General features: G+C 36.5%; 1 protein-coding gene across 8 annotated transcripts in view; it reads right to left on the reverse strand.

The window, feature by feature from the left end:
* Window positions 1-13,794, reverse strand: part of Fry (FRY microtubule binding protein) — a 402,948-nt gene that overhangs the window by 126,167 nt on the left and 262,987 nt on the right. For 7 of the 8 annotated variants that reach the window (XM_071611568.1, XM_071611564.1, XM_071611567.1 and 4 more), the window contains 3 exons: window positions 5,239-5,342; window positions 4,647-4,755; window positions 2,994-3,080 (listed from right to left, as the gene is read on the reverse strand). In XM_071611568.1, coding sequence (XP_071467669.1) covers window positions 2,994-3,080; window positions 4,647-4,755; window positions 5,239-5,342 — 300 coding nt within the window. The remainder of the gene's footprint in view (window positions 1-2,993; window positions 3,081-4,646; window positions 4,756-5,238; window positions 5,343-13,794) is intronic. The other variant, XM_071611569.1, reaches the window with a different exon arrangement.

A 13,794-nucleotide genomic window follows, 5' to 3' on the forward strand; every position in this document is an offset into this window, starting at 1 on the left:
AAAGATTTTTATCTTAAAATCTTTTTTTTTCTGGAATATTTATTGTGTTGGATTTTACCTTTAAATTTATGATCCATTTTGAGTTCATTTTTGTTTATAGACTTATTTATGGGTTGAAGTTCATTATTTTGCAGGTGGATTTCCAATTGTCCAATTTATTGGAAAGACTATCCTTTATCCATTGAAGTAACTTAGATCTGTCAATGAAAATAAACTGGCCATTTATATATGGGTCTATTTCTGGCTTTTCTATTCTGATCATTGGGTCTTTATAGTCATCCTTCTGCCAATATCACGTGGGGAAGTGACTGCTGTATAACCTATAAAAATTCTAAGATCAGATCATGCTTACTAGTGCTCCAACTTTATTCCATTTCTTCAAAATTATGTTAGTTATTCTAGTTGCTTTTCTATATAAAATTTAAAATCAACTTGTTCATAAAAAGCTACAGGGATTTTAATTGGAATTATTATTGGCATTATAGTTTACATAGATCAATTTGGGCATAGGTGAACTCTTGACAACACCAAGTCTTTAAGTCTATTACAATTAATATCTCTCTTCACTTAATCAGTTCATCTTTGATTTCTCTCAACATTTTGTAGTTTTTTATGTATTTTGTCAGTTTTACTGCTAAGTATTTTTTTGCATTTATTTGCATAAATAATTTGCATTATTGCAAACTGTTCAATTTCCAATTGTTCACTACTATAAAACACAAATCCATTGGTTCATTTATCTTGTATCTTGAAAACTTCCTAAAATCAATTAGTAATTCTAGCAGGGGTTCTGTAGGTTCTTGGGGATTTTCTACATAGATAGTCAAGTTGCCTGTGAAAGAAGACAACATTCTATCTTCATCTCCAATTTATCTGCCTTTTATTTCTTGCCTCTAACACTAGGTAGGACCTCCAGTCCCATGTTATTTTAGATTAAGGCAATAGTTAGAGAAATTGATGACCCAGCTGCTCTTCTCATAGATAAACAAGTTCTCACGAGGATAAGGGGACATACTACAGCAAGACATTTACCTGATCTAACTGCTGAGTGGTGGGATGTGCTTTGTGGTATGACAACTCTTTAGATATCTGGGCTTTGTTCCACAAGCTATTTCCAATATATTACTTAAGACCTAATCAGGATATGTTTCTGGAGAAACTGCCCTATAACATATTTCATCAAATGAATGACATCTGCTTCATAGATTATTCTAATCCTATGTCTGCTTTTGAGGAGGCTCATGACTGTGCCTTTGGCCTTATAACCACCAACTACTAACAAATAAACTGTTCCATAATCCTGTAAGATCAAAAGATGTGGAAGACAATATCCCAATATTTTCTCTTATTGGTATTTTACTTTAAAACTAAAATTTCAAGTATTCATCATACAGAGAGATTAAATAACCGAACGAGATGTTCGAGAAAAAAATCAAGTATAAGTTTTATAGATATTAGTAGCTTTTAACATTTCTTTCTTTTTTTTTTTTTTCTTTTTTCCTTTTGAGACATGGTCTCACCATATTACTCAGGTTGGTCTTGAACTTATGAGCTCACGTGACCAACCACCTCAGCCTCTCAAGTAGCTGGGAGTATGTCATGTTCTTTTAAGACAAGTAACCCAGTAATTCTGAGAACTGATTGTTAAAACAGTAGAGATATGAATACTAAGAAAATAATATGTTGAGAAAGTCTGCAGCAAGCAAAGACTCTACCCTAGCCCTGGACCTCCATTCAGCCAAAAGGCCATGGCTTTGGCCCCTCACCCGGGGCCTGCAGACCTTGGCTGCAGGCATTCTGGTAGCATGCCAGTTCATTAGCCACCAGACAGAAGTTCCCATTTTTGGACTTCCCGTTGTTGTTAGGCATGTGCAATTTTAGTATCAGGAATAGAATGCAAGGTGTGGTGGGAAGGAGCATGGAGATTCTGTGATTCCTCTGCTCCTAAAAAGCGGCCTATGTTGATCCTCTGGGCATCTTTTCCCACTGATAGAATAAAGGAGCTGAACCATATTGCAGTGATGATATAAATGATCTTTTAAAAAATGTATGATAGGGCTGGGGCTGTAGCTCAGTGGTAGGGCACTTGCCTAGCATGCGTGAACCACTGGGTTCGAGCCTCAGCACCACATAAAGATAAACAAATAAAATAAAGGCATTTTATCCATAAAAAAATGTATGATATACAATTTTCTTCTTTCTTTCCCATTTCCCCCTTTCTTCCTTTGTAGTTTGTGATGCATTCTTCCTTGTATCACTGTTTTATGAAGTGTGATAGAAAAGCATTTTGTCCATTTCAGAGAAGTAAATGTCAGTGCTGGTGGCAAGTGTCAAATCTAGCTGTGCTGGCTTCTGGTCCAGTATTCCTTCTATAATCTTATAGGAAAAGGACTTTGCAGAGGCAGCTTGCCATATTTCTGATGGTGTTTTTGAAAGTGTAAGTGTGCTATTCATTTGCATAGCCCTGACTCCACATTGTACCCATTCTGGATCCAAGTCCATCCACTTTGGACTCATTTCCACAATCTGCCTCACCCTTGAGCAGGGGTGCTGACACAGAAAATATGTTCACATATTATTTAATTTCACTAGGTTTTATGACATTTCATTACACGTATTTGTTCTTCTCTGTTTTATTACTTCCAAATACTAAATTTGTTAATCTGCATCAACATAGTTCTAAGTAAAAGCATTTACTTTTCTAAATAAAATATCCTGATTTGTTAGCAAATTTTTTTGGGAAACACATACTTTATTATACAAGTATAGAATACTTGTATAATGAAAGGTAGCACAAAAACCTTTCATCATTCTAAATCTATTCATGCAAAATTTTACTTCTGAATCCCTATTATTTGAATCTGGACATGCAGAGAAACAAATATAAGACTTGAGAGAAATCATCCCTCATCCTGTTCCCCAATGTTGCAAAGCAAAGGTATGACTCTGTGAATGCATGCTCTGTTAGAAGTACATAAAAGGATCATTCATACCTCTGGATTGAGACTGAAAGCTTTAGCTGGTTTTCCCACACAAAGAAAATCAAAAATGATTTCTTTCATTGCAAAATCTAAACGTTCCTGGAGAGAACAAAAAAAAAAAAAAAAAAAAAACCACACAAAACAATATAAAAATGTTGAAGTGCACATTTAACATGAAATGGTTATTTTCATCATATGTATCAAACAGGTGGCTACTAGAAAAAAGGGGTACTGCTTAGTTTTATGGATCACAGAGAATCCCTGGGGGAAGATCATGCCCATCTGAGCTGCTGGCAGAGCTGCTTCTACTTTTGCTTGCTGTGCAAGGACACCTTCATTATATAAGAGATGGAATTAGCTCTGAAAGCACAAAATGACTGATGACACAGAAGAAAAATCAAAACACTTAGTGTCTGAACTTAGAAACAGGTTAAATTATTCCTACTCATACTACAACTGCTGGTAACTTCTTGTATTTTTATGATCTGGCTGCAAGATGACCATTTTCCTCTATTCTCTAATATCTTTTGGTTCATAATATAGCAAATAATTCTACAAGTAAGAAGAATAATTAACAAGACATATTAAGATTATTTAAATAAAACCATGTCAGTGAGATTCTAGTAATTTGAGCTAGTGGCTACTAAGATATGACATGTTCATTTTATACAATATATTCCTGAATAATCAAAGCACATTGTCAAACACCTCATAAATATATGTAGAAAAGTTACATTATTTTATTGTCTATGGCTTCCTTTGACCTACGTAATTCTGAGACATACTGGGCAAGCATTTTCATTCCCATTTTAGAGATACAGAAACTGAGAAAAAAGGTGTTCTCTGACTTGTTTGAGATTAAAAGGGCTGGCTCAAGGGATTGGAATAAGTCTTTTTGTATTCCTCTGTAAATCACGAGGAGGTCAAAGTTGTAAGACCATCAACTCATAAAGTGTTTTATAGAGTAAAAGTTGGGTTTGAGGATATAGTTAAACGGAAGAGTATGAACTAAGCATGTGTGAAGCCCTTGGTTCCATCCCAATACAAACAAAACAAAGAAACAAACAAATAACAACAACAATAACAAGAAAAGAGTCAAAATCTTAGTTCTAAATAGTTAATAGTAAATTACATACTAAAAATTGTGTTTAATACGACTGGACCTAGTTTTAAAGTAAAGTAACATATGTAAAGTGCAAGAATGGTTTTTGGCAATGAATAAATTTCCTTGACAAATGTTAATATTCTTTTTTCACAGACGAAAGTTAGAACATTATTAACTTACTCCTCAAATTTCAATTGTCTTAAAAATACTTCCTCCAAACATTGGATTCTTTGCTTCTTTTAGAATGCAGAGCAGAGAAAAAACAAGGACAGAGAAGTCAAGAGACATTTTTACTAACAGACTTTATGACCTCAGATTAGTCATTTAGACTTGGTCTCTCAATTTCTTTATTTGCCAGATGCTGAAAATACGTCATATACTGATGTCACAATTTGTTTTGAAGTGAAAGAATACCGTATGTGTGAAAACACTTAAAACCTTCAGAAAAGTCGGAACACGTAGGATATTGGAGACTTTGCATCTTTCAGTACTTCGTAAGAAAGAGCCTGGCTACTTAAAAGCAATTAGAAGATTCTCACTGCCAGAAACGTCTCCATTACCTGGGCAATGAACTGGATGATTTTCACAAAGATGTTCAGAGGCATATCTCTTGGCACCACACCGCGGGACCCTTTGGGGAAAAGTGTTGTGATGATGGTTATAAGTCGGCTGGAAAATAAGGGGGGAAAAGAGAAAACAAGCAAGATTGGCTGAGCTCCAGTTCTTTAAGGGAAAAGGGCAGATGTTTCATCTTATCTAAGTATCTGAGAATTCAGAAAAACAAACCACCTCATCCTTTTCCATTAGCATAATTATTCTATGAAATTTATTTTTCGAAAACTAAGGGCAGTTAGAAAATTACGGCTGTTTTCTTTGTTAAAGTGGTGAATGCAATCCTGGAAGTAGGACTCGTCCATCCTGGTAGAGGCTGGAGTTTCAGTAATGGCTGCCAAACCAAGGACGAAGGGAGGCCTGAAAATACTCTCGGACTTAGATCTTTCAGAAACTGTCTGCTCTGAACAGCTTCTGGCTGGGTTAGGAAAGGCAGCAATAAAATAAAACAGTCTCTGAAAACATTCCTTGGGCTGAGTAATGTGGATACAATTGTTAATGCTATGACATGGTCAACAGGAATCCAAGCCAACTTCTTACCTCTGAGTAGCCGTGTTGCTCTCACATTTAATTCGAATCATGTAAACCCACAGTAATCTGTAGAGAGATTCCAGGGCCACTCGAGCCATTTTGGGGTCTTTATTCTACAACAAAAACCAAAATGCAACATTGCTGATTAGTGATGTCTAGACTTGATTCTCTGAATGTCTGGGAAAGACAGGCCCAGTTGGATGGCAAGGTCCCTGCAAGGCACACACTCCATCATCTGGGACTCATGGGGTATTTGTCCTTCAATGCTCATTGACTAAACAATCCATGAGAAAAAATCCAAATGGCCCTGATGGTGGAACAGTCATTCTGGGGGAAGTCACATCATTCTCTCCTTTACCAAAGCGCACACTCAAAAAAGACTGCCTTCTCTCTCCTGCCCAGGAAACCCGATTCTTGTAGCAACAGTAGAAGAAATCTGTTCTTGCCATTTATTAGGTCCTTTTAAACACTGCTATTGCTTTTATTCCTCTCCCTCTTCTGTCCCCATCCCAACTGATTAACCCTCAATCTTTATTGACATTAATGAGTATTAGGAACTATGCTATAATCTGGAATATATAGAAAAAAAAGTTTATTGTTTTCTTTAGATGCTCCCAGACAATGGGAGCTGGGTGATAGGTAATAACTAGTCAACTCTAGGGCAGTATTAAAAACTAGTGGCAACAGGGTATAGAAAGAAAACAAAGCAGTTGGGATAGGTTTTCCAGGAGCAGATGAAAACTCAGAAGAAGTTTAAATCCATCCATGTTCTCAATCATCCATTCGACAGATATGCGAGTCGCTGCTTGGCACTAGAAACGTTGAAAGGAGTAAAAACAAGGGTGGGAGGAGAACTTTTTAAGCAGAGGCAACAGCACATGAAAGCTAAGAGAGCTGACTGAGTGGCATCATATTTAGGATCTTGAGACATTTGCTAGTTAAGACCAGTGCAGGGAAGCTGGGTGGAGGAGCAGTGGCTGGTGAGGCTTGAGAGAAAGGCAGGAAACACATAAGGTAAACTTCCAGGAGGGGATCAGACGTCTCACAGTGGTGACAGAGGGGCCTGAGATCACAGAGACAGGAAATTCCACGTCTGGAGTGTGGGGAATGAAGCCGAGGCAGGCAGACCTCTTGATGTGGCAGCGGTGGGCACCCAGGCAAAGACAAATAAGCAGGAGAGGAGGGCAGGGATCCCATCATCTAGTGGACATCACCTTCAATCCTCACTTCTGAGGCTCACTCCGCCCTTTCAACTGGTTCTGTGGGTTTTATCCACAAAATGACTCTTGAACTTGACATCCTCTCCATGGCCACTTCTGCAATTCAGCCTCTAGCTCTTGTCACCTGGGGCCGAGCTGCAGGAACCTCCTGTCTTCCTGAGTGGATTCCTTCCCCATTGTGCTTTCCTATCATATATGGATTATAATCCTCTGAATTTATTAATTACAAATCAGGCATTTCCCAATGCCTGTAGGATCGAGTTAACATTTGTGTGCACGGCACATCTGCCCAGTCAATATCTGGCCCTAACCTACCTTTCTTGCTTCCCATCCTGTTATTCTCAAACTACAAGTTCCTCAAACTCCTGCTAGGCCTCCTTCTATTTCCATGTCAGGGGTGCCCCTCTACACCACATCCTTTTCTTCTAAGTAAACCCTGTTCTTTTTCCATGGTCAGTCTGAATGTCTCTCCTTCATGTAGCCTTCTCCGTTCCTTCCTGATGTCCTGAAGCCCATCTCATTAAAAAGAGGGCTGTGGAGGAGGAGGGTCGGTTAACCCATGATAGAGCCCCTCCCTGCCTGGCATGCACAAAGCCCTGGGTTTGGAACCCTAGCACCACTAAAAAAGAAAACAAAACTAATTATTTTCTCCCGAGTGTCCCCTGACCTCATATACCTCCAGTGTAGTCTTTAATTTCCTTTTTAAATGTCAACCTCTGGAAGTGGTGGGTTTTCTGACGGGATACATTATTATCTAATTATCCCTGGCATCTATTAGTATTTCTGCCATTCTACAGGAAATCAATAACTGTTTGCTAAACAGTCTTTCAGTGCCAGTCTTAGCCTCACAGAGTTCTACCCATTTTCTTCTCAGAGTGGATAATTTGGGGAGTGCTCATAACTGTTTAGGAATAGTATAAGATAAGTTTTACCTCTAAACTATTACTGAATAAAGATGGGGCATAAATAAATGCTATGTGAAAGACTACAGTGAGTAGTTTTTAGATGTAGGGAAGGTCAATTTCTTATGTTTATGTAATCTAAAAGTAACTTTTACCATGGTCATTAGTCTAAAAGTCTAAATTTTCATATGTATTTAGGTTGATTTCTAGCCTTGTGATTGTTGTTCTATTTGTCTTTTCAAGTGCTAATGTGATATTAGTTTAATTATTAAAATTTTATGTATTTTTAGGGGCTGGGATGTGGCTCAAGTGGTAGCGCGCTCGCCTGGCATGCGTGCGGCCCGGGTTTGATCCTCAGCATCACATACAAACAAAGATGTTGTGTCCGCCAAAAACTGAAAAATAAATATTAAAAAAAACCCTCTCTCACTCTCTTTAAAAAAAAATTATGTATTTTAATGTCTTGTATGAATTACCTTGCATTATCCATTGTGTTTTTTAAAAATATTTATTTTTTAGGTTTAAGTGGACACAATATCTTTATTTTATATTTATGTGGTGCTGAGGATCGAACCCATGCCTCATGCATGCTAGGCAAGCACTGTACCACTGAGCCATAACCCCAGGCCCATGTCCATTGTGGTTTTGAATTCTTTTTCTTTTTAGAGGTTTTCTAGATGTTCCTGCATGCTTACCATTCCAAGTAAACTTTATAACTACTTGTCTATCTCCAGAAAAAAATAACTTGGCTTTTTAGAAGCATGCATTTACAAGAAAAGTGTTTTTCTCTTCTCTTCTTTTATTTTTTTGTCTAATATAACAGGTATCATTCATCAAATGTTTCAGTTACTTAAAAGAACTTCAAACTAGTAATACTGCATTTAAACTTTTCTCTCATTAAAAAATTTCAGGTATTCTGAATGTTCTTCCAGTTGCTCCAAATCAGTAAATGTCTCTAGTGTACTTAGTAGTTAAAAGCAGACTCTACACATAGACTGCCTGGATTTGAACCTGTCCTGACTACAATTTAATAGCTGTGTGGCCAGCCTTGGCGAAGCTCCTTAAGCTCTCTGTGTCTGATTTTTCCTGTCTGAGATGAAAAAGACAAACCTATCTATCTCATAGGAGAGGTATGAGAGTTAAACAAGCAAATGCATAGGGGGTTATAGCACTCTGCCTGCCCATACTCCTGTGTTATGTACCAGGAATCCAGCAGTAAACAAGCGAAGTGTCATCCTGTTTTGGGGAGCTTCTGTTCTAGCAGAAATGTCTTCTCACTTATACATTTTCCTTTCTTAGTATATGTAGAAGAATTTTCAAATTGCATAATACATCATTTAAAATTCTCTCATGCACATTATCTCAATTGTGAATCATGATGTGGAAGGGCACGTATCATCCCAATTTCACTGCAGACCTTAACCGAAATCTCTAAAATGATTCACGTAAGTGTCTTCTGTTAATTTTAATTTCTTTCAAACATGCTTCCTGTCTTTCCCTCCCACCTTTTTTGCTGTGGCTTATTGTGATTGGTGTTCTTTCATTCTTAACTATTGGTGCTCCCAGAGAGGCCAAAGAGCAATGTGGCTAAGGTTATTACTTTGTTTTGCTGGTGGATTAAGTACTGGTAATTGACTTGTAGCATTTCAGGGTGATATCACTGACTGCTATAATTGCCTCCTAAAGTGGTTTCCTTGCCCTTCTTTTGTTCTCTGTAAAAATAATATTAAGATGCAAACATGATTATTTAATTAAAAAAATTTAAAGTCCATAATTGGCTTCTAAAAACCTACTGGACAATGTCCAAATTCCATAAAGAAATTCCATATTATAGAGAAATTGCTCAAATACTCTATTGGGACCTAATAGCTTGTTTCTACTTGAAGACATTCAGAATGCTCCCTCATTGTCTGTTTAATTCCCTTAGCCCCTAACACAATGACATAATAGGTGCTTGATGTTTGAGAATATAGACATTTTTAGCATATCACTGATTTCTGTATCAAAGATTTCAACTTCAAGATCAAAGAACCATTTTTTGTCACCAGGTCATCTGGCTGCTTCTAAATATCCAGATCCCTGGGCAGCACCTAGACAGTGTGAACCAGAACCTCCAAAGGTGGGTTTTAGGAAGTTATATTTTATAACGGGTTTCCTTAGAGATTCTTGTGTTTAAGAAGGTAAAAACCTATTGACACACATGGATAAACAATTTTAGTCATCTTAACGATCTTGCTATACTTCTAGTTTTAAATCCCATTTCAATTAAAACTATTTAAATGAATCTATTTCTTTGTTATATTAATTTGTAAATCATAGTAATCTCCTTTGTTTGAACGTTTCTTTAGGATACTTGAATCAGTTTACTTGGATCATAATTCACCCCCTTTCATCACTACATGTTATTCAAATAACATACTGTTGAAGTTTGTGATAATCTCTAACATTGTTATACCAATAACTTATGGAGATTATGTTTTCACTCAATGGTTGTATAAGAATAAGATGTTTTCATCCAATAATGAGATTTTTTTCACAAAATTATAGAAATAAAGTTAATATTAAGCAGAATAATCACATTCTGAAAACAAATATTTAAACTACCTAATACTATACCATTTAAATTTGGTATTCACAAAGAGAATAGCCTTCATTTTAAGGCAAATGCCTTACATTTTGAACCATTCAGGTAACAGTTATGGAATCTTTAATGTTATTCAATGTCTTCATTTATAAAGATGTCATTAATAACCTTATTATCATATGAAAATTCCTCAGAACTATCTTTAAGTTGTGGTTGGACACAATACCTTTATTTATCTATTTTTATATGGTGCTGAGGATGGAACCCAGGGTCTTGAGAGTGCGAAGCAAGCACTCTGCTGCTGAGCCACAACCCCAGCTCCCAAACTATTTTTAAACATCATTGTAGCTGCTTCACACAAATATATACTAAGTATAAAAGATAATTCATCAACTATCCTATTTATGGCAACAACACCTGTTTGGGGGTTCTTACTGGAAATCAAAATACCTTGCTGAATTTCCCTTTCCTGACCTACCTAAATTCCTCATTCTCTATCATAATATCTTATATGATTTCCTTTGGAGCAGTTATCGCTGAGGCTTTTGTTCTTATGCATTTATTTACTTACTTATTATCTGTCTCCTTCACTAAAGTGCAAGGTTTAAGAGAGCAACTAGGGCTGGGGTTGTGGCTCAGTGGTAGAGCACTTGCCTAGCATGTGTGAGGCACTGGGTTCAATTCTCGGGACCACATATAAATACATAAAATAAATAAATAAAGGTCCATTGACAACTAAAAAATATTTTAAAAAAATAGAGAGAGCAGGTAGTATTATTGTCTTATTCATCACATTTTCCCAGCATCTAGGATAGCACCTGCTAGACTACTTGTAAAGATCTGCCAGCCAACTGATGGACTTAGTAAATCAATGAATTCAAATTCTAGAACAAGTGGCAACTGAGACAAAAGCAGAATCATTTCTTGCTTTATACTTTTGTTTTACTATGAAACTAGGATTACTAAGGTCTACCTTTAGTAAGTGTTGCTATCTAAGCATGATTTTTAGAAAAAACAGAAATAACATCCACGAACGCATGTGACATTCCCATGACACACATGACAACCATTCTCTTGGTTCTTAAAAAATCTTTGATTAATGAGAGACCATATAATAAAGTGTATTTCTTTATTATGATTCTTTTATGATTTTTTCCTTTATAATCCGGACCTCACTGATATATTATATTCATTTTTATAAAAGGAAACAAATTAAAAATTCTCATGTAATAACATCTACTTTTGAAGGGCAAGAAACTAGTACGTAGTTGTGAATGAAATAAATATTCTGTTTTAACAGTATTATTAAATTAAGTTCTTAAAATATATTTCCTTTTTCAGAATTAGGTATCTGGATGATATGAAAGGAATGTGTCATTTTAAAAATAGCTCAATATGTTTAAATTCTGACATAAAACAGGATTGGTTACCATGGACAAGAATTCCTAAAAGACGTGAATGTCTTGGTGAGAAGGTGCCATAAATTTCTTAACACTTTACAATGGCATGTTGCTATTATATGATTGACTGAGTTAAACGTTAAAGAATTCAGGTCTGTGGTCCCAAAGCAGGCTAAAGTCAGACTCATGCTGAGGATGAACCAGGGCAAGGACCCCAAACTAGACCTGAATCTGGGAGCTTGTTTACTGGAAAGCATGAGGCTGTTGTCCTACATACCTCTCCTCTGCTTAGGTCATGCTGCCACCTTGATGACTCCCCACTGCAGAAGCCATCAAAGATGGTCATCAAGTTCAACATGGGGGATGTGGACACTAGGTTCATCATTCTGAAGCGTATGGTGGAAGAGATGGGAAAGGAAGTGGGGGAAGAGAGCCAGAAGGTGTATATGGGGAAGTGTTGGTTGTCCCTTGTGAAGTGGTATGATTGGTTCTAAATGGTATAAAATACTGAAGCTATCCAAGACCAAGACCACTTCTGAAGCCATGTTCGTTTTCCTTCAGGTATTTCTTCTATCTTGAGGATGGATGAGGAGGTCTGGAAAGTTTTTTTTATATAGTAATGATGTTTATAAATAGCCCCATTCAAATATTGACCGGGTTGAGTTCTAAATATGAGATACAATTTTATTCTGCTTGTAACTCATCAACAATCTTTTTATATCTTTTTGGCTTTTGGGTAGTGAATTCCAACAGCTTACTACCCATAAAGTACAACCTTCTTGCCTTTACTTTACCTGATGAATACTGCTTTCACACTCCATGAGGTACAACACTTGTACAAACTGTACAGGTATCCTCCTGCTCCCAAGGTTACAACCCTCTCTGTCTGTATCTCGCAATTTGAAGCTTTATTACATATTCCTCAATGAAATGTTAAGCATTTCAAGGATGGGGACTCTTGTTCTACATCTAGATTTATATAGTTGTCTTGCTCCATTCTTCCCAATTCCAGTACTTTCCTTACCACCTCACAAACAGAAGCCACTACAAAATCCTTATGAATGAAATTGAATTCTTGAATGTGGTTTAGTCTCTTAAGAGCATTGATTTTACACACTCTTTCTGACTTATTGCTTCTCTTTTTTAGAAATTCTAATGTGTGCAATGTTGTATAGGAAAATACCGTCAGAATCCAGACCCACTTCTCTCTGGGGAGTTTATAACCCCTCTTACTAAGTCTCTGATGGGCTTAGACTAGAGCTTTAAATAGTATTTTAATTTGGAGATAAATTACAAAGTAAGATGCTCTGCTATGTTTCAAAAACAATGTTGGGCTAAAAAAATTGGCCTTTTTAACCATAGTAGTAAATTATTATGCAAAATATCATAATTTTAGCCAAAATTCATCGATCACATTATACATACTACATACAGGAAGCCACTCTATGAGCATTTTCAATTATTTCTCTTTGTTTTGAAGAAAATAGCTATTTTCTATCTGTACAAAATGTAAAAAAAGTATTAAATGGGATTAATAACTGGATACTTAAAAAGTAGAGCGAATAATAAAAATGGCATTGGGCTGCACTTCAGAATCATATATCAGGGCAGATGGATAAATCCTCAAACAAAATACTTCAAAGCAGCCATTATATAACAGTTGATAACCCTGAAAAGCACTTCAGTCTTAGGAGTCCTTTAAAAGCTTCATTCTCTATCCACTGCTATTCTATTTCACTGCCATTCTGAAGAAAATGAATGATTCTAATCTTGGATTTCACAATCAGCTTTTAGAGCCAGTACATAGTGGGTACTTAAAACAGATCTAATGCAGATTATTGTGTAATTATGGTGAATGCCAAAATAGTATAATTAATCTTAACCATTTTGCCAAATTAAAGTGTCTTAGGAAAAACACAAAACGAGGCAACATGTACAAGCACATGCAAGATTTTACAACTAAGTATTTTCTAAAACTGGAAAGCATCAAATGACAAACCTGTAAAAGACACTGAACCACAACTTTGAACACAAGCGGGAACAAGTGTGAAGAATACCTCCTATTTACACTTATTATCATGGAGGGTTTTCATTTAGTTGCCTTCTATCAATAGGTCACTAAACACACAGCATGTTTACCATTTCAAACCTATAAAGCCAATTTCGAACCTAATCATTATGGCTGCTTTACCTGTAGGCTTCTTGGTCTCAGGGACCACTACTTTTATTCCTTGTGTCACCTAGCACCTGTGCTCCCTTCCCAGAGAGCAGTAAACAGTGACAACTTGATTACTGTCATGTGGCTTGGACAGAATACCCTCAAGTAATTACACAACAGTGACAACTACTGCTTTATAAAAATGGAGTAACTAAGGGCTCAGCACAGCCTAAGGACTATCTCTCTATACATAATGGAATAGTTCTGCGCAGGGCAAGCCTGCCCCCGACACCTAGTAAAA

Source organism: Marmota flaviventris, chromosome 4 (genome assembly GCF_047511675.1).
Source record: "Marmota flaviventris isolate mMarFla1 chromosome 4, mMarFla1.hap1, whole genome shotgun sequence".
NCBI classification, from domain to species: domain Eukaryota; kingdom Metazoa; phylum Chordata; class Mammalia; order Rodentia; family Sciuridae; genus Marmota; species Marmota flaviventris.